Source organism: Geospiza fortis, unplaced genomic scaffold (genome assembly GCF_000277835.1).
Source record: "Geospiza fortis unplaced genomic scaffold, GeoFor_1.0 scaffold117, whole genome shotgun sequence".
Lineage (NCBI taxonomy): Eukaryota > Metazoa > Chordata > Aves > Passeriformes > Thraupidae > Geospiza > Geospiza fortis.
Window position 1 is genome coordinate 373,084 of NW_005054500.1, and position 23,714 is coordinate 396,797.

At 48.7% G+C, this 23,714-nt stretch overlaps 1 protein-coding gene across 8 annotated transcripts in view; it reads left to right on the top strand.

Annotated features, from left to right (window-relative positions):
• Positions 1–23,366, top strand: part of ARHGEF9 (Cdc42 guanine nucleotide exchange factor 9) — a 170,670-nt gene extending 147,304 nt beyond the window's left edge. For 6 of the 8 annotated variants that reach the window (XM_031063383.1, XM_031063384.1, XM_031063379.1 and 3 more), the window contains exons 8-10: positions 8,727–8,970; positions 9,616–9,684; positions 19,515–23,366. In XM_031063383.1, the coding sequence (XP_030919243.1) occupies positions 8,727–8,970; positions 9,616–9,684; positions 19,515–19,696 (495 nt within the window). In that variant the 3' untranslated portion in view covers positions 19,697–23,366. The remainder of the gene's footprint in view (positions 1–8,726; positions 8,971–9,615; positions 9,685–19,514) is intronic. The other 2 variants (XM_005428719.2, XM_031063381.1) reach the window with 1 other exon arrangement.
• The last annotated feature ends 348 nt before the right edge of the window (positions 23,367–23,714 follow it).

Here is a 23,714-nt window from a genome sequence, read left to right on the forward strand (position 1 = left end):
CAGGGATGTGCTGAGTAACTGGTCAGGGATGTGCTGAACTGGGCAGGGATGTGCTGAAGAACTGGTCAGGGACGTGCTGACCTCCCTCCCCTGGCCTTGTGCAGGAGGAGTTAGCAAGAGCTGGCAGCTCAGCTCCCCAGGGACACTCCTGGCAGGTTTGGGGCAGGAGGTGAGTGGCTGAGAGGGTTTTGGGGAGGTGGTGCTGACATCCCCCTGTCCCTGACAGGATCCATCCTTTAGCTCATTCCTGGCTGGGCTGAGCAGACCCCATTTCCCTCAGCCCAGCCCACACAGCTTTGAGCTGTTAGAGATCCACCAGCAGAGCCCTCCAGTGTGTGTCTCACGAATGCTTCACTCATGGGATGAAGCTCTGGGACCAGGCCAGGTCCCCTCAGGAGCTCATTTCCTCCTTGGGTGCCCTGTGCTGCTGAAACCCCTGAATGGCTTCTGATGATGCCATTAGATGCTGTGTCCAAGCAAAGCTCACAGGCTCTGGCATCCAAACTCTAAGCAGGGCTTGGATTTATTTCCTGATATCAAGAACATTTAGGACAAAAACACTCCAAAGGGTTCATTGAGCTTTAGGGTCTCATTTGGACTGAGAGGCCCAATGTGGTGCTGCACTGAGCTCCACCATGTGTCCCTGTTACTGTCCCATCTGAGCACTCAGCCACTGTAGGGTTAAATGAAATGTACAAGTGCTACAGAAAACTGTCCCCTTGGTATTCATGGAAAGCAGGCTGGGCTGCTTTCATCAAAAGGTCTCTGTAAGGTAAATTGGACTTTAAAAAATGTAGGCTTGGAATCTTTTTTTTTAAAAGTCAAAGAACGTTGAAAGCCTTCATGACTAAAGCTACCCAAAGACATGGCAGTGGCAGCGTGCCATGCTCTCATTGCTCACGGCAGCCTGGCACAGGGGAGAGACAGAGCAGGCTAGCAGGAAAATCAGGACAAATTTCAGGAGTACACTGGAAAACTCTGCTCCTCTGCTCTGCAATCAGTGCCCAGAGCAGTGGGAAATCACAGAGAGGGGTCTGAGACCCACCCTGAACTCAGTGCAAAAGGCAGCTCAGCCTCTTCCCAACCTCTGCCTTTCCCAGAGCATGAGCTGGTGTTTAGTGCAGTTGCTGGGAGCCCTGGCTCAGTCTTTGCCTAATTCCATCACCAACTGTTCCGTGGTCATCTCCCATGCCATGGTAGCTGCTCCCAGGGCAGGGCTGGCCAGGGTGGGTCTGGGTCAGCCTCATCCTTGGCTGGCTCTGCTCCCCTGGGCACTGGGGGCCCTCATCTCTGCTGAGCTCATCTGCAGGGGTTGCTGCTTTTCATCCCTGCCCAGACCCCCAGCAACCCCACCCTGGGCATCCCTGGGAGCATTATCCAAACCCTCCTGGAGCTCTGGCAGCCTCGGGGCTGTGCCCATTCCCTGGGGAGCCTGGGCAGTGCCAGCACCCTCTGGGGGCAGAACCTTTCCCTGAAATCCAACCTAAACCTGCCCTGGCCCAGCTCCAGGCCATCCCTGGGTGCTGTCCCTGGTCACCAAAGAGGAGATCAGAGCTGTCCCTCTGCTGCCCCTTGGGAGGATGTCAGAGACCTCACTGAGGTCTCCCCTCTGTCTGCTCCAGCTGAACAAACCAAGGGCCCTCAGCTGCTCCTCCAGGCCCCTCCAGAGCCTTCCCCATCCTCCTTTGGATGCTCTCCAATGGCTAAATGTCTTTTTTATATTGTTGTGCCCAAAACTGCTCCAGCACTGGAGATGAGGCCACCCCAGGCCAGGGCAGAGCAGGACAGTGCCCTCCCTGGCCCAGGACAGGGATGTCCCTCCTGGCCCAGGACAGGGATGTCCCTCATGGCCCAGGACAGGGATGTCCCTCATGGCTCCAGGGCACTCCTGATGTTCTGTAAAGCTGGTGGGGATGGAGTGATGATCCCTGTTGGAAGAGCCACCGTGCTGCCTGTTCCTCCTCCTCCCTGTGCCTCTCAGGCTGGAGGGGCTGTGCTGAGCTGCCCACAGGCCTCCTCTGCTTCCCAGGGCTCTGGCAGCTCTGATCCCAAGGCATGGGAAATGCTGAGCTGTTCCCACACAGCTCTGAGCTGTTAGAGATCCTCCAGCAGAGCCCTCCAGTGTGTGCCTCACTGATTAGTTAGAGCTTCCCCACTGATCTGTACAATAAATAAATATCATTATCCCATGGTAGAGATGGGGAAGGGCTGAAGGAGAAATGTCATTTCACTGGAGCCCCAGGAGCTGCCCTCACAGGGCCTGGCTGCATCCATGCCCTCAGAGCACATAATTCCTCCTCGAGTCATTGTGAGACTCCTTTGCCACTGGAATCTGCAGGGTTTGATAAACAGGAGCACCAATAACCCACATATGCAGTGAGGAGCTTGTAATGGATGATTCTGTGGCTGGCATCTCCTGTCCTGTCAGCTCCTGAGAGGGATCTGATGACTCAGGCTGGAAATGGCTCTTCCCCTATTTGTGCCTCACAGATGATTTGTTCTATGCATGAGAAGTGGAGTGTGACCCAGCGCAGAGTAAACCACAGCTCCTGAGAAAAGGCACCATCCTACACCCAAACCCTTGCCTGAGGCCTCCCCATGCACCCCTGTACACCCCACACTCGGGAGTTAATGGGGGAATATGGAACTCCTGGAATGCTGCACACATGGGATGGAGCTCTGGGACCAGGCCAGGTCCCCTCAGGAGCTCATTTCCTCCTTGGGTGCCCTGTGCTGCTGGAGGGATCATCACTCCATCCCCACCAGCTTTACAGAACATCAGCAGTGCCCTGGAGCCATGAGGGACATCCCTGTCCTGGCCCAGGAGGGCATTGTCCTGCTCTGCCCTGGCCTGGGGTGGCCTCACCTCCAGTGCTGGGGCAGTTTTGGACACAACAATACAAAAAAGACATTTAGCCATTGGAGAGCATCCAAAGGAAGCCACAAGGATGGGGAAGGCTCTGGAGGGTTCGTTTCCTCCTTGGGTGCCCTGTGCTGCTGAAACCCTGAATGGCTTTTGGTGATGCCATTTTGCACTGGTGACTGCAGATTGCCCTCCTTGTCATTATTGTTCTTTTTCCCCTCGAGTGTCCCAGGGGGGTTTGAGCTTTCCTCTCCCACAGGCAGTGCCAGGCACAAGGAGCTGTGCTCTGCACTAGTGGGGCAGAAAAAAGTTAGAGATGAAAACTGGAGAGAGGAGAAGCAGTGCAGAAGACAAGGAGGACTCAAAGAGCTACTGAACTGTGATTTACAGGTGCAATACTGCAAGATGTCTAAATCCACTCCAACAGGAGCCTAATTTGTTGTGGGAGCCCATCCCAGTGTCCAGGTTTTCCAATAAAGCTCAGCCTTGCTCTCCTCATGCTGGCCACGGAGATTTCTTTCCTTCCAAGCACAGTTACCTGAAGCCACCTTCCCCCTTCCAGGAGGGGACAGTGGTGGGGTGGGGGCAGAGGGGGTGGCCCAGGCAGGTCCCAAGCATGGCCACAAAGCCCAGCCCAGCACCCGGAGAGCAGAGCTGTGGGGGGCTTATGTAACATGTCAGAACTTTGCTTTGTGCTCCTGTCAAACCACTTTTTTTTGGCTTCATCTTTTCCCTGTGAATCCTCAGTACAGATTACGTGAACAGACTGCAGAGCATTATTCAGAAGAGCTTAATTAACCTCAGCGAGGGGAAGAAAAGGAAATCGTAGAAGCTGTAGGGTAAAAAAAGATCATATTTAGACAAATAAGTGCAAATGACCCAGATGCATCAATTTCCTTCAGAGGCAGGCAGGCAGGCTGGGTGCTCTGCAGAGGCTGCAGGTCTGTGCCACTGCTGCTCTGCTGCTGGCCCCACTCTGCCCCAGGCCCTGCTCATCCCACTGCTCCCAGCCCTGCCCCATCTGGCACCTCCTCTCACTCCATCCAGCTGCAGGAGCCCAGGAGAGCAGCTATTCCCTGTGCAGGATTAAGCACACTCAGATCATCTCTGATGGATGTTTGTCTAACCTTCTTTTGAAAATCCCCCAGGAATGAGACTTCCCTGCTTTGTCTGTTCTAGGGTTTAACTACTCTTCTTGATAGAAACATTTTTTTTTCTCAAGTTTCTAATCCTGTTTTCCCTTGTGGTAAATTAAGCCAAGCCACAATCAAAATGGAGAATAACTGATCACCAGCCTCCTTAAAAGAGGAGCAGCTTTCCCATACTGGAATACCAACAGCACATTCCTCCTTAGTTATGGCCTTTGTAGGTTAAACAGCTCAATTTCTTTGGCCTTTCCCCACTGATAAGGTCTTGAGAGTCTTTTTTGGGGTTTCTGCATTTTCTTGGTCTTGCCTGATTTAACTACAAGAAATAATCTTGTGTGAAATTCAGAACTGGCCAGTGCAGAGCAGCCCATGGTCACCCTGGTTGAGACATAGGCAGGATAATAAACAGGACCAAAGCAACAGAGCCAGCCTGTGAACAAAGCTATATCCTAGAGATTAATAATTTCTTCATTTTAATTCTCTCATTTATTCCTGGAAAACTGTTGGAAACCTGGATGCTGAGAATTTTAAACTTTCTGGGCTGTAAGGTACAGACCCCCAAGAGAACACTGCATTTGACCTGAGGCTGTGGAGAAGGCTTCCAAAATTGATTAATAGCACTGGAATTATAGGTGTGGAGTTTGAATAGAAGTGTGTAATGTCACAGGGTAGAAAACTTAGAGTTTAAGGGTCTAGAATATAGCAATATATATAAGGCAAGATGGAGGTTTTAGGGTGGTGGCTGGTTGTTCTTCTTCACCTTCTTCTCCACCTTCTTCTCCATGGGTTTGGGTGGTTTTGTGCAATTGGATCAAAAAGTCTGCACTGCAGGACATGAGTGATTAGTTATTGGGTTAAAATAATTTAGGTGTCATTTCTTAATTTAAGTTTAGCCTTAAAAGACCTTGTAGAGAAAGATAGGCATTTTGTAGCTTGTCAGTAGAATGCTGTAGAACTCCTGAGTTGTAGGACTGTGATATAGATAAGAAATAATAAATATTTGGGTCTGAACACCAAACACTGACCTTGACAGAGGCAGAATAGAAGTTAAAGAATCAACATTTGGTGGTGCCCCGTGTGAGGATTGAACTGAGGACCTTCAGAGATAACCAGGAGCAGGAGCAGCATTCCTGTCCTCACAAAGCCAGAGCTCCCCTCAGCTTCTGCAGCAGATAAATCTCCATTTTTGTGCACAGATCTGCCTTGTCCTCCTGCCACGCAGTACTTACACCAGGCTGGTGGAACAATCCATTTCCCTCCTCAGCCTCACAGTGCTTTCCTTAATCTCATTTTTTCCTTGGCTCCACGGAGATGCTGGGAAAAGGACTGAACTGTGCTGGACACAGTGGTGTGAGGAGCACAGGTTCCTGTCTGAGCACTGCTGCTGCACCTGGCAGAGCACACAGCAGCATCCCTTCATGGCTTCTGTGCTCTCTCCATTTCCTCTTGTCCATGTGCATAAAAAGCTCCTTAAGACAAGGGTTTGGCCTTGTTTGCTGTCTGCTCTAGGCCTGATGAGTACCTGCATTTTTTTGAGCTCACTTACACTGCAAGGTCTTTGAAGAGGGCCATGTTTCACTAAGGAGCTGAGTAGTGTCTTTTCTTGTTTAAAAGCTGTGATAAAATAGCCATGGATCAAATAATTATTGTGCTTCCCATATTTTGGGTGTTAAAATTTAGTCAGTTGGGAAATAATATCCATTCACTGAGTGTTGGCAAGAAGAAGGGAGAATTATAATAGGAAATGCTGAGCCCATTAAAAATGAAATTATCCAGTTACAGTTGTTAATCTGTGGGCTGAACTTTCTGGAACCAGCTGTGGACAAGGTCCTCCATGTCCAGGCACGTGCTGTTCATGAGATGTTTGTGTGGGGAATAAAGCCTCTTATAAATTCAGGGTACCAGTGTGGAGTTCGTGGCCAACAAGTGAGGAATGGTTCTTCTTCTAGGAAGGCATTGGGAGAAAAGATAATTAATTTCTTCTGGAGTCATTATTGAATTCCTTCTCCCAGTGACAGTGGAAGTGGCAGACAGGAGCTTTGTTCTGTCGCCTTTTCCTTGCTCAGCTCAAGACCAGACCACAGCGTTTCCTCCTCTGCAGCTGAGCTGCTGCTTCCCCAGCAATAACCTCCGGGGCCATTTCATCTCCAGATCACTTGGAGGATTCCATTTTCTCCTCACTGCTCCTTCAGGAACTCCTGGGCAGCACCTTTATCTTCACATCCAGTGCTCAGCAGCTCAGGAGCCTCCCTGGAGACGGGGTAGCTCCTGCTGCATCCCAGGAGGAGAAATGTGTGTCCAAACCCATGGATTGTGTCCTCTGGAAGCACAAAGCTGGTAAAGCATTCCCTTGGCAGTAGCTGCTAAAAATAGCTCATAATGTTTTCTGAGTCAAAATTGGAGAGATAACAGGGGGGAAATGTGTTTAGTATGTGTAAGGAAAGAATGCACATTATTTTATTTATTTATTTATTTATTATTATTTATATTCAAAAACCTTAAACTCCAAGTTTTCCACCCTCTGATATCACACACTTCTATTCAAACTCCACACCCACAATCCCAGTGCTATCATTCCATTTTGGAAGCTTTTCCAGGGCCTCAGTCAAATGTAGTATTCTCTTGGGGGTCAGTGCCTGTCAGCATAGAAAGCCTAAAATTCTCAGCATCCAGTGTTCCAACAGTTCCAATTTATCCAGGGATAAATGAGAGAGTTAGAGTGAGAGAAATGAAGAAATGATTAATCTCTAGGATTAGAGATTTGTTCACAGGTTTGTTCACAGGCTGGCTCTGTTCCTTTGGTCCTGTTCATTATCCTGCCCAAGCAGTGCACAGAGCCTGGGATTTTCAGAGCTTGTGATTGTTGATTCTTGAATACTTTATGAACAGATCTCTGCACAATCATGAAGATTGCCTGGAAAGGTGCACTGCATCCATCCTCACAGGAGCGTGGTGTGCTGGGGCTGCTTCTGGAAGTTCCCAGCAGCAGTGGGAAGGGGAGCAGCTGCTGTGCAGCTGATGTAAGGAGCTCATCCTTGCTGCTGAGAGCTTTGCTAGCAGGTGCTCTTGAGAAGGTGGTGCAGATAAATGCTCTCCATGAGAACAAGCCCCAGCCTCCCATTAGACACCGTGTGTGGCATTGACTGATCGATCAGCTCCGTGTGGCTCTTGCAGCCTTTCCACAGCACCAAGGGAAAGAAACAATTTGCCTAAGTTAGACGAGACTGAAATGATTTTTTGTTGCCTATTCAGCCTGAAATACCTTTTTCTTATGTTTTGGACTATCACTATTTCAGGCCTATACCAGAGGAAGGCTTTTGTACAAGATATTTGTTAATGGAATTCCTCCCTCCCTGCCCAGAGCATTCCAGAGGAAGGAGTCAGGATTTAAAGCCTGTGAGCTTCTGGCCAGTCTTGTGATAGTTAATACTGTCTGGCAGATTCATGAGCAAGTTTGCTAAATCATTATGATGTGGAGTTTATTTTCCAAGATTAATTTGTTTAAAATAATACCTACTGCTTATCTTGAAATAGCCTCACTGCTAAATATTATTTCAATAAATAAATGTTGTAGATTGCCTTCATTTTTCCTCTCAAATGAATCCTTTGACATAGCATTTATCTTTAGGGCACTCTGAAAAATCCAAAGCTGTTTAGGTTAAATTGATTTAATATACCTAAATATTAAGATACTTTTGAGAATGGTTAGAGGAAGTAAATCTTAATTGTTTTGCTGAATTTGGTTTTAAATAAATGGAATCACCTTGTGTGGCCATGACTAGAGAATTAACATTCTGTTTTCTGATGATCATCTTCTGTTATCTGAGATAACAGGGACAGAGCTGTGGGGCCAATGGGGAATTTACTTTTCCCTTCCCAATGCAGAGAAATGAGCTGTTGCTGAGAAACAGGGAATAACCAACTGAGAAAGGAGATGAGTGTGAACAGTTTGGTTGAAAAGGTTATAACTACCAAGGAGAGAAAAAGAAAAAAAACTAAGCTGGACCAAGAGGTTCAGTCCAGGGTGGGATGAGACCAGAGGGAATGTGTGTGGAAAACAGATCTGGACTGTGCTGCCAGAGCAGTGATGGCTCCAGGTGTGTGTGCACAGCCTGCTCAGCCCTGCCAGGCCCGGCCTCACATTTCTCACCCTGTGGAGCAGAACCTCCCATGTGGAAATGCTGGAACACGGCACCTACTCAGAGGCATTTATTTGTGCCTACAAACTGAATTTTGGAGCTCAGGGATTGTGGTTTGTTCCTCTCTGCCTATGCTTTGCCCTCTTTGGCCAACAAGAGATGTGTTCACAGAGGTGAGGCTGGAAGGACCTGACCAGGTTTCACCATCCCTTCTTTCTTTTCCTCAGCTTTTCCAGGAATTGAAGGATCTGACCAGTTTCACCATCACTTCTTTCTCTCCCAGGAATTGAAGGATCTGACCAGTTTCACCATCACTTCTTTCTCTTCCAGGAACTGAAGGACCTGACCAGGTTTCACCATCACTTCTTTCTTTTCCTCACCTTTTCCAGGAATTGAAGGATCTGACCAGGTTTCACCATCACTTCTTTCTTTTCCTCAGCTCTCCCAGGAATTGAAGGATCTGACCAGGTTTCACCATCATTTCTTTCTCTCCCTCAGCTCTCTCAGGAATTCCCTGCTGAGCTCAGGCTCTCCATGAGATCTCACCATGGTCCCTGTCTCCTTTTCCCTGTGCAGGATCTGATCCGAAGGGATATCCTGTATTACAAAGGGCGCATAGACATGGATAAATATGAAGTGGTGGATATAGAAGATGGGAGAGATGATGACTTCAATGTCAGCATGAAGAATGCCTTCAAACTGCATAACAAGGAGACTGAAGAAATGCACTTATTCTTTGCCAAGAAACTGGAGGAGAAGTTACGATGGCTTAGAGCTTTCAGAGAAGAAAGGAAGATGGTAAAAGAAGATGAAAAGATAGGTGAGGAATGTGGAAATGAATCTGAAAGGAGGTTGTTGGTAGTGTTTAATTCAGCCCCAATGTGTGGAGGAGCCCATATTTTCTTTGTTGGTAGAATTACAGTTTAACCTTGTTGAAATGTCCTTGGTTGCTCTCCTAGCCATAAATAGGTCTCTTTCCAGCCCAGTTACTGTTCTCTTGGGCCCTCAATAAACAAATTCTGCCCATAGCTCAAGCCTGGAGCTCCGTGGGTGTGTGGGAGAGGGAGGTCTTTGGCCATCCACCCTCAGGGTCTCCTGGCTGCATCCTCCTGCTCTGGTTAGGGATGTTTCATGCAGAGGGAAGCAGCAAAGTCAGTGGCAGCCCTTCCCTTGCCCCAGCCCCTAAACTGACTGTGACCAGTGTCAGTCCAGGCTCAGATTGTTGCTCAGCTCTAAAGCACTGGGCATATTTATGACACTATATAAATAAAAATGTCTCTAATCTTGCTTTTCATCCAGCCCCTGCACAAGTGAGATTAGAAGGAGGCCAAGGAAGAGTTGATTTTCAGTAGAACACCCAGAGCATTCCGTGTTTGCAAACAGAGCAGAGCATCCCCCTCCCCAAAAGGAAGTGAGGCTTTGTGAGCAACCTTCTGAATTGTGTTTGCCGTGTTCCCTTTTCCAGGCTTTGAAATTTCTGAGAATCAAAAGCGGCAAGCGGCAATGACAGTAAAGAAAGTCAGTAAGCAAAAAGGTAACCGGCAACACGCTCTGTGCCTGGTGATGTGAGGGTGGAGCGGGCTGGGCTGAATCCTGCTGGGCTGGGATCCAGCATCCCCTCAACTTCCCCTCCCTTCTCTTTTTATATCAAATACCGTTTGTGCTTTGTATCCTTCCTTAATGTATCTGTGGGCCAAATTAATCTCTGGTCGAAGGTGGTTGAAAGCCAGTGGAACTGCACCAGAGATGAATTTGATCTCGTGTCTCCAGTCTGATGTCCAGAAGCTGTCCCTGGGGGCAGAAATCTATCTCAGTTGTTTATCTCAGGCTGAAATGGGAGTGAGTGCGGAGGTGTGTAGAGGTTCTGCTAATTCCCAAAGTCTCCCATTAGCAAAAAAAAAAAAAATTGCTAAAATGCTGGAACTGGGGAGGGAGTACCCCTTTCCTGCTGCTGGAAAGGAAAGGGACACTCTTGTTTCCTGGGGCTGCCTGTAACTTTTTTAAGACAGCACAGTAGCATCAACTCTAGGAAATAAAGAATTTTAGTAAAGACACTGTACCTCTGCAATGTCAGATTCATTGCCCCAGCCAGGCAGGCTGCAGCCAGCTGAGCAGTGCCCTGCCTGGTGTTAGGCAGAGCCTCAACTGGCCAAAGCCAGCTTAATTCTCTCTTGCAATAACTCTTGCAGCTACAGGTTTTGAAATACTCAACACAGAGGGAAGGTCAGAGAGCTCATTCCTCAAGTTCTCCAAAGCTTCACACAGTCTTGGATGTATTGATTTGTTACCAAAGTACCCTAGCACAAGTAGGCCTACAAGTGGGTTTTGAGAGAGCTCCTCAAGGCTTGGCTCAGGTCAGGTGCAGGCAGGTTGGTCCCCGCTCTGTGCAGATGTTTTGGGGGGTTTTGCAGAAGCTGAAGGAGCTCTTTGCTTTCTGCCTCACCTGTGTGTTGTCTACTGGCTTTGCTGGTCCAGGAGTGGCTTGCCAGGCCAGCTGTGAACTCCTTGGTTTGCTGTGTCTCTCCATTGTCATCAGTCTTCTCCTCTCTACTAACTTCTTCTGTTGTCTCCTGAGATGTTCTCTAAAAACTCTCCTGGCCAGATGTTCTAAGCTCAGAGTGTGCACACCCAGAGCAGGCCCAGGTGCCTCACAGTGTCCCCGTGCCCCTGTCACAGCCCCTCAGCACCTGCATGTCTGTCCCTCAGCACGGGAGCATCCACAGGGCTCGTGGAGCTGCACCATGAGAGAGCCTGACTTGCATGACTGCCATGACAAAACCAGGTTCAATTATTGCTGCTGTTCAGTTCGTTATGTTATTAATTAATAGAGGTATTAATTAATAATGGTACTGTTCAGCCAGTAAGTGACACAGTTGGGAGGTGCCTGAGCATGCCTGCCAGTATTCCCACATAAATTACTGGACTTGCATCCTGACAAATACAATCTGCCTGACAGGACTTGTGTCTTACACAGCAATTGCTCTCTGTCTGCTCTCTTTGTCTTTCTCTCTCTTTCTCTCTGAGATGAAAAAGGAGGGGTTGTTATCTTGGGCTTCTCGGACTATGAAATTCATTAGCTCCTAAAACAGCAGTCAGCATTTCTGTAGTGAAGAACGAGCTCAGGCTGTGGCACTGGCAGTTCTTTTTATGGGATTAAGTCCTCGAGCCAGACAGAAGTTCAGTCACACCCCAGCCCTGAGTTAAGCACAGCCTGGTTGGTTTTAGGATGTGAAATCTGAAAAACAATATATAGGGTAATTAAAATGGTAGCTCTGTATGCTTTGTCCTACACTGTGGTGATCATAGCCCAGTCTCAGGTTGACTAAATTAAATATTGACACTGAGAACTCTTAGTTTTGTTACTCTGTGGTTTGTCCTGTGCCCAAGACCCCACAAGAGGCATGAGGCTGCCAGAGCAGGGAGCTGCTGGCACTGCTCAGAAGAGGGAGGTAGGAGGAAACCCCTGAGAGCTGATTTTTGGTGACTGATTTTTTAAATCTTGCCCTATGCATTTTACAGATATTGACAATGTTTTATTGTGCCAAGACCTTGGCAGCACCTGGGGCTGCAGGTGTGCCTGTGCTAGGGGCTGCTGCTGCTGCCTCTGCCCTCCTGCAGTGCCTTGGGAAGGGGCTTGGAGCTGCTTTTGGAGCATCAGATATACCTGAAAAGCAGGGAAGCCCTTCAGAAGGAGGAATAGGTCACTGAATTCAATAGAAGTATTTATTTATTTAAATGCAGGATGGTCTCAGTGGCTGCAGCAGGGCTTGACAGCTCGAGGTGCTGCCAGCCCAGCTCCTGTGTCACAGGATGACTATTACAGACTTGTTCCTAGATTATCTCACTTGTTCCCTGCACCTCTTAAATGGGAAACCATGGTAATTCCCCTGTCACAGAACACTTAAGGAAGAGAGAAAAGCCGTGAAGGAGGTGAAATGGAAAATGCAATCAACTTTGTTAGAGGTGAAGCAGAAAAACATTTTTCAAATAGTATAAACTGCTGCTTATTTCATGCACTGTTGTACCACACCTCCCAGAAGTATTGCTCTGGAGATGGCTGGCATGTGTTTGAGAAGGCATTTAAACCTCTGCTGGCTGCAGCAGGAGAGGGGGAGAGCAGCTGAGAGCAGCAGAAGAAACCTTAAAACTCTGCTTTTTAAACTACCAGGACCTTTATCCAGGTGATTAAGTGAGAACACTCTCTGAGTATTTTGAGAAGTGTTTGATGCCCAGCTGAGGGTGCTGTGTGGGGCAGCAGCCCCCTCGTGGCTCCCAGGTGTGCCCAGCAATGTGTGCAGGGCCAGGCTCCCTGCCAGACCCATTTAATGATGGGCAGCATCCCAGGATTTGCACTCCTTATTGGATTGGGCAGGACATAACAATATTAGACCAGGTGCCTTAAGACAGCATTAAACCAATTTTTGGCCTTCTTTATGTCCATTAGACACCAGTGGAGGGGTGGTGCTGGCCCTGCACCTCAGTGTCAGAGAAAAGGGCTGGTGGCTGCTGTTTGCCTTTTGCATTGATTGTTCAAGGTTTTGCCTCTTGGTTCTGCCCTTCAGTGGCAGCGTGGGAGCTGGCAACAGAATTCGGTCCGGTGTCTCCTAGAAATAGTGAAGTAACAGGAGAAATGGATTTGTTTTATCTTAGAAAAACCACCAAAGGCCCTCCCTGGAGCCCTTGGCAGCTGCAGCCAGGCAGGAGGGCAGGGCCTGTGCAGAGCCTGGCTCCCTCTGAGGGACAGGGCAGCACAAGGGTGGCACTGGCCTCTTCTGCCAGCACCGTGCTTGTCAATGACTAAAGGTGTGGAAACTGCTTGGAGAGTGGATCCCTTGTGGATCTCCAGTCCTTTCCTAATGTAGGCAAAGGTTAATGCAAGGTCATTTTTCCATTTCTGAGCATTTGAAAGCAGAAGCTCGTGGAGTGCCTCTCTCCATGAGGGGCCTCTGTTCCCTGGCCACTTGTGACCCCCCCTCCAAGGGTTGGTGTTTGCAGCCTGCAGGAACACTCGATCCCTCTCTGATCCCCAGCTCTGTCCACATCTGGCCCCTTTCAGGACAGCCTGTCCCCAGAAGGGATAATGGTTCATATTCCCAGCAGCCAGTGGTGTCAGGGAATTAGAGATCCTTCCAGGAAGGAGACTCCATTCTTAAAGCACCATTGCCCACCTCTGGAAAAGGAAATGTCTGTCGAGATTTAAATAAGTGACCTTAATGTGAGCTGGGGGTGTTTCCCACCTCAGGAGAGCTCTTGAGCCCCACAGTACACCCAGCTCCTCTCCCTTCCCCCAAGAGATGCCTTCAGCCCTGACAGGTCTTTGGGATGAGGGAAGCAGAGATTCAGCCAGCATCACCTGAGATGCTGCCACTAAACCTGCCCGTGAACACTCAGCCCTGCAAACCCAGCAGGGGTTAAATCATCAGCCAGCATGAACTGCCTTGGCCTGTCACCAAACACCTCTGAATCACCGGATTTTCCTGTTAATTTATTCCTTTCTGATCACTAGAGCTCACAGCCAACTCTGTCATAAAAACCCTGACCCAGACATGCAACAGCTTCTCTGACTTCCCACACTTCTGCACTTCTGCTCCCCCGGCAGGGCTGACCGGGGTCCTTCCCGTGCTTCTCCCGGCTGTTTAATCCCATTTTATTGCATCTCCCTTGCTGAGGAGATTGCCGTGGCCCTGCCTTGTTTCCCCATCGATTCACACGTGTAGGCACAGCCTCGGGGGATTGCAAGAGCCTGAGCAGCCCAGCCCAACTGCTTGAAAACAAAGAGGGGCATTTGCATTTTCGGATAATCAGGGTCACTTCCCTATTTTTGCAGCACAGGAGGTGAAGGAAGGAGCTGATCGTGTTGTCAGTGGTATTTCCCCACAGATTCAGGGCAATCTCAGAGTTTACCCTATTTCTTGTAAAATCCAGACCCTACCAGTGGGTCCATGAGCACCATCCCACTGATGGCGTCTGGAATCCAGCTGGGATCCTCAGCCTCCCCCAGGAACCAGTCAGATCTACCAGCTAAGGCAAATCAGGAATAAATCCTTGTCTGGGGGGCCTCTGAGGATGGTGCTGGTGATATTTGCTGAGCAAATCCCCCAGAGCAGTTTTTAGTGAGATGTTAATGGCCCTCGTGGGAAGAGCCAAGGTGTTGACATCGATGTCATGTTGAAATTCCCAGTGAAATGAGTCTGTGAGCCCAGATACTCCTGCACCTTGAGTTTGGTGAGGGGTTTTAGGAAGGAGCTGCTCCCCAGAAGCTGCAGCAGCATTCCAGGTGTGAACTGATCCTTTCCTGTCAGGAAACCCAGGGAGTGAGCTGTGTGATCAGCCTGGAGGAGAGGCAGGCTGTACAAACACAGGATGGCAGGAATTGGTTTTCACCCAGCTCTGATGGATAAAGCCCCAGTATCATTTATTCCATCTTGCCTCGATTAGCTTTTCTTATCACACGAGGAATCATTATCTTAATGGCTGCTATAATGACATCAGGCTGCAGCAGCAGACTTGATAAATAGACTCCAGAAGGTCGGGTTAGCTCAGTGTGTGTAGGTAGATGTTGTGGTTGTCTGGGGAACATCAGGGCATGAGATGACTGTTTCCTCCTGCATTTCTCAAACTGCAGCCAGCCCTCTCCCTCCTGAGCAGAGAAGGGAGGTCCATGGTTAGAAAAGGGAGCTAAGGCATGTTCACCATCCCTGGGAATAGCAGGGTCTGGAGAGAAATCCTGGCTGTGTGAAGAGCCGTGCCTGAGGCACCACCGAAATTCCTCTGGGATGGGCAAGTACAGCAAAGTGAGAGTTGGGCGATTGAGCAGGGAGGTGTAAAAGGAGGAAATCCAGCTGGTCAGGACTGCCTGGGGAGGCAGAGGGTTCCTGTTCCCAGCTCCATCCTCACCTTGGGGACAGCCAGCTCCAGACACATCGTCCTTTGCCAGCCCCGCACGGGGCCCAGGCAGTGCTGGGGCCGTGCTTTGAGATCCTCTGTTGAAATGTGCTGAAGAGGGCAAAGGGCTGGACCCACCCAGCCAGTTCTGCTCTTTTCTTTAACTTAAACTCGTTGATGCGACAGGAGTAATTAACCATAGAACAATTAGTGCTGGAGGTGTGTCCATGGTTTCCCTGCGTGTGGGGTGCAGTATTCAGGAGGAAACTGAATTTGTGGAGGTTTTGAGCATTTCCTGAAAGATAAAAGTTGCTGTTGAGCTCTGAGGGAGCTGGAAGGGTCCTTAGGCAGTACTGCCAGCAGGGGTGGCGATGTCACTGTCCCCTCCCCAGCTCTGGCTCTTGAGCAGCAAGGGACTGCACAGCAGGGTGGGGGCAAAGCCTGGGAAACAGCTGCTGATCAAAGGTTAAGTGAAATCTCCTAGGTGGGGGATGGAGTAACCAGCTTGTAAGGCAATTTCCATGGTTGTGTGGAGGAGATGTGCGTGTTCTCCGTGTCTGTGTCGTGTGAGCCCGGGGAGGGGCATTGTCCTGCTGGATGATCTGTCTGCACGAGTCCCTGTGGATTGCCTGTGGGTTACCAGCATGCTTCACGTGCTGCTCAAATCGTGTTGGAACCCCAAAGAGAAAAGACACTTTGGAAAAAAAACCCCAAAAAAACCCGAAACACAAAAAAATCCCCCCAACCTAGAAGGGATAAACGAGACAGTTTTAAATCTTTCTAATTGTTTCCTTCTGAGCTGAGAAATCCAAAAGGCTCCAAGTGACGTTGCCTGGTGCTATAAAAAGACGTGATTTCAAGTGACAGCGCAGCATCTCTCACCAGTTTTGTCTAGCCAAATTATGAATCTGGGAATTTTCTTGTTCTCCTCGTGAGCAGCTCTCCCAGCCCCGCCCTGTGAGCGATCCCTCCGTGCAGCTGCAGCCGCGCTGCAGAACGAGGCACAAACCAGCAGAAGGAGCTCCAGCTCTGCCCGTGGGGTGGAGTTGGCTGCTGTGCCTGGAAATCGTTCCTTACCCATTGATTCTTCCCTTTGTGCTTTGAATTCCGCTCGCCACGCTGCCCAAAATTGCCTTGGAAAAGAGCTTTGCCCATCTCTTTCTGGTGAATTGCAGCGGAGTTATGGCTTTGCATATTAAAAAAAAATATCCCTCAAGAGACAATTTTGCACGATGGCCCCGAGTTCTGATGAGGGAACAAACCACTTCAGAGCAGAACAGAAAAATACCTGCCTGCCGGACCTTTCCCAGAATTGCTCTTTCTTAGGATTAGAAGATGTGCAGATTAGGCGAATCTTGCCCTCCCAGTCCAAAAAAACCAGAGAAGTCATTCTTGGGGCACCTGAGGCTATGGCAAAGTGCTGTCTCCCAGTTCCACAAGGAAATGCATTCTGGAATGACCAGAGCACTGTGGTTGTATTTGCATGTCCCACACACGGCGAGGGTGCATGTCCTTGAGATCCACAGGTTTGATCCTTCAGGCCATTGGAGGAACAAGAGAAATGTGAAACCTTCAGCTGCTTATGCCAGGAGAACCAGCCAGGAGCTTTTGGCATTCCTCCAGCCCAGATGTTGATGCCAGTTGCCCAGATCACAGATCCACACACACACCTGTGGGAAGAGCTGCTTTCCTGAGGGAGGGGGCAGGCCGTGCATGGGTGTGTTTCAAGCAAGGACAGACATTTTTCAGGAGTTTTGGGAAAGAACTGAATGGGGTTTAGAAGTGATCTGGCCAGGGGAGTCTGCCCTTTTCCCTTTTGGAGAAGACAGACTATGGGTTCCATTCCTTGCAGTAACTCCATCACTGTCAGTGGACATCAGCCAGACTGTCCTTTCTCTACTTCTTCAGCTTTCCAAGTGCACAGCATTTTGCTGATCCAGGAGACTTCTAGCATTTTGTATCATCATTGAAATACATTAGTTCACCATCCTCAAACTGCTTTAGAGGCAGTAAAGAGCCCAGCCACAGGATGCCAAAGCCATGGGGCCATGTCACTAAAGCAAGATGGCTTCAAGGACTTGCAAAGCTAAAAACAATTTCTGTGTTCCTGCCCAGTAGCAGCTTTAGATTCACAGCTCTGCTGTTGCAGAACATGAGTCATTTTAGTGGCACGAGGACTATTTGAGGTAATTTGTGGTCAGTCTGAGAGCCAAAGCAGATTTATTTTCCATCTCTAGCCATGTAAGGGACCTGTAACAGATCCTAACGGTCCCACAGATCCTAAAATCCCTCACCAGTCTCTGCTGGAAAAATTGGCCTCCAGGAGAAGGTTGACACTCCTGAATGGGCTCAGGGCTGGAGTTTGTCCTCTGCAGTTGGTCTCACTGGCCACACATTGGCCAGCCTGGAGATGGGCAGCTCGGAGCAGGACAGGGATGGGAGAGGTGGGCAGAGAGGAGCTCAGTGCCCTGCCCTTGCGGGTTTCAGTCACACAGTGATTGAAATTCAAACGGTTCCTTGGAGTTCTGTACCAAGGAGGGTGGTGCAGAATTTGTGTCAGGTTTCCTGCAGCTGCCCCTGCCCAGGTGTGACCCCAGCACAGCTCTGGGGCTGCCCTCGGCTCTGCAGCTGGCAGACAGGACTTGGAGAGACAGAGTAGAGAAGTCCTTGATGAGTAACTATTCCAGCATGCAGGTACAGATGCAGAACATCTCCAGGTTGGTCTTTCCAAGTTTGAACTGGTAATTGTGATGAATTCATTAAAGGTTAATGAGTGTGAATCACAGAGCAGTTTTTGCCCACTGTGAGGAACGATCTTGGTTATTCTCTACAGTGGACAGAGAGCTGCACAAAATACAGTCAAGAAGGAGGAATCAGTTAGATGTACTCAAGACATCTCCATCTGGTCTGAACCTTTTGAGCATTTTCACCCTCCATCGGTAAATTCTGTAGCAGGGAGAAGCGAATCAATTCTCTTCCCTAAAGTCACGCCTTAGCTCCTACCCCAAAGAGGCCCTGCCTGCCCCAGCAGCACCTGGCCCAGCTGTGTGGTGGGTGAGCTCTGTGGGTGCCCTCGTGAGGCTTTCCCTGTGTGTCAGTGCCCGTCGTGTGCCGCCGTCCGTGCCCGGCCAGCGCTGGTGTGTCTGTGTGTGGTAGGAGCCGCATTGCTGTGCACACCTTGCTCTGGTTCCTGGGCGCTAATCACCGTATTTTGCCTTCTCCAGCACCTTCCCAGCCGAGGATCTCAAAGTGTTTTACAAACATTAATTAATTTAGCTTCACAACCCTCCTGTGAGGTAGGTGGGGGATGCCATCCCGCTGTCCAGATGAGGACACTGAGCTGCTTGGGGACAGTGGCCTCGCTGCGGTGGTTAAAAGCCCGGGGAGGTGACGGCCCCCTCCTGCAGAAGGAAGAGCAGTTCTGCATGATCCAGAGGTGGCCAGAGCTTACAGCAAGCTGCTCCACAGCCCTGCTCCTCTCTCCTTCCTGGAGTCATGGTTTCCAGCTGGCCCCGCTGCCCCGAGGCTGAAGGAGGGGTTGTCTTTGTGGGGAAGGACATCCAGACTGTGTCACTGTGCCCCGTAGGCTGCGCTTTGGTGGTGACACACATCCCTTCTGTTCCACTTCAGTCACCCTTTACTCACCATCCTCTACAGCAGGATGCTGAAGCCCCCTCTTTCCGTGGGAAAGCTGTAATGGTAGCATCCCCTCTCTCTGTTCCTGCACAGGAGCTGTGCCTCACCTGTGTGGGAATTGAACATCTCAGCCCTAAAAGCGTAGCCTTGCCAGTCCATGCATTGCTCCCAGTTTGGATTGAGCAGAATCAGCTTTTTCTGCGTTGTGTGCAGCCGCTTTTGGGCTGAGACCAGACTGGTGAATTGAGAACAAACCCTATGGAAAAGTCCTAAACTGTTCTAAAGAATGAGTTGCCCTCTGTGTAGGTGCATCCCTGCAGGGTAGGGCTTCTTGCACAGCAGCTCCGCTCCGTTCTGTGTGGGAACCGGAGTGGGGTCATGCTCGGGGTCGTGCTCGGGGCTGGTCAGTGGGGCATGTTGGGGCAAGGCCGTTCTCCAGGGAGAGCTGGGAGGGAGGGTGAGCAGGAGCTTGGAACGGGAGTTGTTAAATGGGAGCAGGATGAGTTGGCCTTGCAGGGCAGGGCCTGTCCTGGCTCTCCTGCCTCACACAGGACTTTTCCATGAGGGCGGGCAGAGCTCTGCCCGGCAAAAGTAATAGATCCTGTCCCAGCCTTGGAGCTTTGGCTTAGGGAGGCAGCCTCGGAGCCCAGAGGTCAGGCAGGCACCAAGATTGGAGATTGGCCAGCCCTGGCATGTCCTGGCATGTGGGACCGGTTAAGGAGTGATAAGGAGTGATAAGGAGCGATAAGGAGTGATAAGGAGCAGTAGCATGACGAAGAACGACTATTGACCCGATTGCTCTTTGACTGATCTGTTTCTTTTTCCCCCCAATCATCGATGCAGGTGTGAGCTACTCCAAGTCGGTTCCTCCAGCCTACCCACCACCCCAGGATCCATTAAATCAGGGACAATACATGGTGACAGATGGCATATCCCAGTCCCAGGTCTTCGAGTTCACCGAACCCAGACGCAGCCAGGCACCATTCTGGCAAAACTTCAGCAGGTTAACACCATTCAAAAAATAATACCTAGAGAGATGGAGAATTTTAACTTAAAAGAACTAAAATTTAAAAAATAAAAATAAATAAAATTATATTTATAGATGGACCTTTTTTCGGAGAAGCACTGTTGCAACTAAATATATATACATATATATATGTATACACACATTTTAAAAATAATAATATATATACATATATGTATATATATAGAAGGACCAAAAACTTTTTTTGTTGTTTTTGGGAAGTAATCTGCTACTAGATACTAGGAAGCACCAATGATTTCTAGCCATGTGACCTGTTTTATTTTATTTTACTCCATTGGTTGGACATCTCTTTTTGTTGGGATTTTTTTTTCCCGTTTTCCTTCATTCCCATCCAAGTCGTCATTGGCATCCCAGAATGCTTTCTCGCTTGTGTGACTCCGTCATGGAACTTCCTCATGGACTACATTGGTGTATATTTCCTTTGATTTTATTTATGGGGGGGTGTTGTTTGTTTTTTGGAGTGCTGGGAGGTCTCTGCTCCCTGTCCCTCCCTCTCTGTCCCTCCTTGGCTGTCCCTGGTCCCCAGCCCGGGCGCTGTCCCCGTCCTGCATCCCCCGTCTGACTCGTGCCTGTCTGGATGTGCTCCCTGTGCTCCCGCTCCGCTGCGCAGTATTTCTCTGGCTTTAACTGTTCTCTCGTGGGCAGGTGAAACCCAGCAGAAGGGCAAGCAGCTATTTAGGAAGTGAGGGATGGGTTTTCCTCAGTTCATCTTTTGTGTTTTTTTAAGCACTTGTCTTTTTCTCAATTCGGTGTGATTTGTTCACACTCGGAGTAAGACGGAGAAAAGAGAATCAGGGGCTTTTCTTCTTTTTGCTTTGTTTCTGTGGGCTTAACTTTGATTTATTTTCTTTTCAAGCTGAGACACTTGAAAAGCCCACTCCTATCTTTGTTTTCCATGCAAAGATAAAAGCTTAAAAACCAATGGCTTCATGCCTCCATTGCAGAGAGGAAAATTGGCTCCAAGGCTCTGACAAGCGGCCAGTTTTCTGTCTTCAGGAACTAAGGTCCCATCCTTTGGCCACACTCAGCCTGCACAGCAGCACCTAACGAAGCACTAATTGCCATTTGCAGCAGCAGTGACCCCAAAAGTGAGCCCCAAAAGTGGCTGCTCTCAGTGCCCACCCCAAGCTGGGTCCCCCCGAGCTCTGCCCCCTTAGCGGAAGGATCCTCGCCCCAGCCCTGGGAGTGCCCACCAGAGGTTGAGCCCGAGCTGCAGAGGAGCTGAGAGCTCCTGGCAGCAGCTGTGGGTGTGACTGGGCAGTGTGGCCATGCTTCTGTGCCCAGTCCCAGCTGGTGCTGGTCCAGTCCAGGCCCCTCTGTGTCCCCTGGAGGGGTCAGCGCAGGGGGCCTGGGCTGATGGATCAGCCCAAGCCTCCAGGTCTCTTTCTCTCTCTTTTTCTCCCTCTGGAGATCCACAGCTCTATTTTAAAGACCCTTCCTACAATTTCAGCCTTAAGTACATTTGTTTGCAAGTGCAGGAGCTTATGGTTAAGCTTGTAAAACAGACCATTGTCAGGAGGAGGATTTTTTTTTTCCTAGGGCAAATGAGACTGTTTAACCAGATTTAGAAGATGAACTTGAAATCTTTGCAGACCTATTCTGCAAGCTCCTTTGAAAATGTGGGATGAAGTGATTGATCAGGGTATTTGTCATTTTCTTTGGAATCTGATCCACCACATAAGCACCCCAGGACAAAGAGCATGGAGATACGTTTTTTTGTTGGCTTTTTTTTTTTTTTGCCCCCAAGAAATCCAAGTGAATGGGAAGACCCGAGAGTGTGATTTCATTGTTTCCATGGAGCCTGTTTTATTTCAGGGCATGTCACAAGGGCGGTATTATTTTTATTTAAATCCAAAAATAATCTCTCTTATACTTTTGAATAATCTAGAAACTATCAGTAACCAGCAAAGCCAGATTAGTGTTTTGGAGAGGAGGAGTGGCCCCTCTGTGACAGGCAGCAAGCAAACACCAGGAATCCCAAATAGGAAGCAACTCAATTTTATATCCGAAATTATTTTTATGCTTTTTTGTATCTTTGCATTTTTATGGCTAGATTTTAATGTGGGATACATAGCAAATATTATTTTGTTTCTTTGACAGAGTGGGTATTTAAAGCAGTGCATGAGATGGGTTCTCGTCAGTTAACTGAAATGTTTTACTATTTCTGAATGGCTGGAGAGAGGCAGAGAGAGAGAGAGAGAGAAAGAGAGAGATTCCAAAATGTTGTCAACATGATGAAAATTTCACTTGCTCCTTTTGCCTTTTTAATTGCTTAGGGAAAAAAAAACCAACCAAGTAACAAGCACATTAGTTAAGCCTGTTCATTTACTGTTTTGTGCCTCAGAGAGTGAGAATGAGACATCCATAATTTTTATGAGAAGATGCTTCCTAAATATTCAGCACTAGGAAAAAAGAAACACCACCGCCACACCATTATTTGCATCATAAATCAAGATCTGACAAGGCCACTTGTTGGACTCGCAGCTTCTTTGTTAAGTGGGAAGCCCGCCCGGGCAGCGCCGCTCGCGCTGGCGCTGGCACAGCGGCCGCAGGGACGAGGGGCTTGGCTCTCGGGCCTTCAAGAAAGCTCTTCCCCTCCATAAATTGCCAAGGTGCTGCAGGAGATGGAGCATTGGCACAAAGAAGAACCAGCACTGGGTCCCACTTGAGCACCTGCTGTGGCTGTCCCAGCAGGGAGCAGGGCTGGAGCGTGAGTGTGACAGCGCTGGGAGCAGCGCCCATGCAGACGGGGGTGACTTGACTGAGCATCTGGTACAGACTTTTCATTCCAATGCCAGACAGGAGGAACCCACTTCCCATTCCATATGCAGAAACAAGAGAGTTGTAACAAACTTACATGTTTACGGTATTTCTCTGGCTGAATCTATATATATATATATATAAAAAATAAAAAGAAACCCTCTTCCCTAGGTAAATGACATGCATTACCCTTAACCTAGACACTAGAACAGAGGATCTAAATTCAAGACTTTCGCCTCCCCACCCTCTCCAAAAAGTCAAACAAGAACCAACCTAGGTGCATCTAACAGTTGTAAATAGAAAATACTACATAGAGAAATATATTTGAAATTTGTTTCAGTTTCTGGATGGGCACCAGCCGTCCATTGCAATGTTATTGATAGTACACTGTGGTGCTTTGGGTTTCTGGTTTTGTTCTCTTTATGCTCTGTCATCTTTTCATTGCAGCTACATTTCAGGGAACATGTATATTTAGTAGCTATTGTAAGTTCTGCATGGCATCACCAAGCTTATTTTTCCTTAAGAAGAAAAGAAGAGTCTGTAGGAGCTTAAAGGCACTATGACGACAGGGACTTGTAGCAGAGAATTTAAAAAAAAAAAAAAAGGTTTTTAAAATTCTAGTTTGAAGCCAAATACTGATATTTTAGTGCTTTTGGGGTTTTAACAGTAAGAGCAAAAAAAGAAAAAAAAAAAGAAAAAAAGGATTTTGGTAACCCAGCTGATCCGCACTTGCCAGTTTTATTATTTTGTTTATATTGGACTGTTTGACCCTGTCAAACAAGTGTCAAAGTTGTGTGTATAAAACAAAAAAAGTGTTTAAAAAAGTGTTGTAAAGACACTGAGCCTTATGAAAATATTTATGGAATTAAATAAAAAGAAGTGAAAAGGCATCTGAAGGCATTTTACATCATTTTCCTCAGAGCGGGGTCACCCTTCTCCCAAAGCTGAGCATGGGTGGGCTGAGCTCCAGTGGCCACCGAGACAGCCACCAAAAAGTAGCATTGTCCTGGAAAAATCCCCCTGGCCTTGCTGTGTGCCCTCCTCTGAACCGAGGGAATTGATGAGGACAGAACCCCTGGCAGGGGCTGCTCCGAGTGCAGCTCGGATCAAACACGGGGTTAAATCCATTCTGTCCCTGCTTTGCCCAGCTCCCAGCCCACGGGGGACAGACAGACAGACAGACATCCCAGGTGTGCTGTGAGCAGCTGGCAGCATCCCAGGTGTGCTGTGAGCTGCCC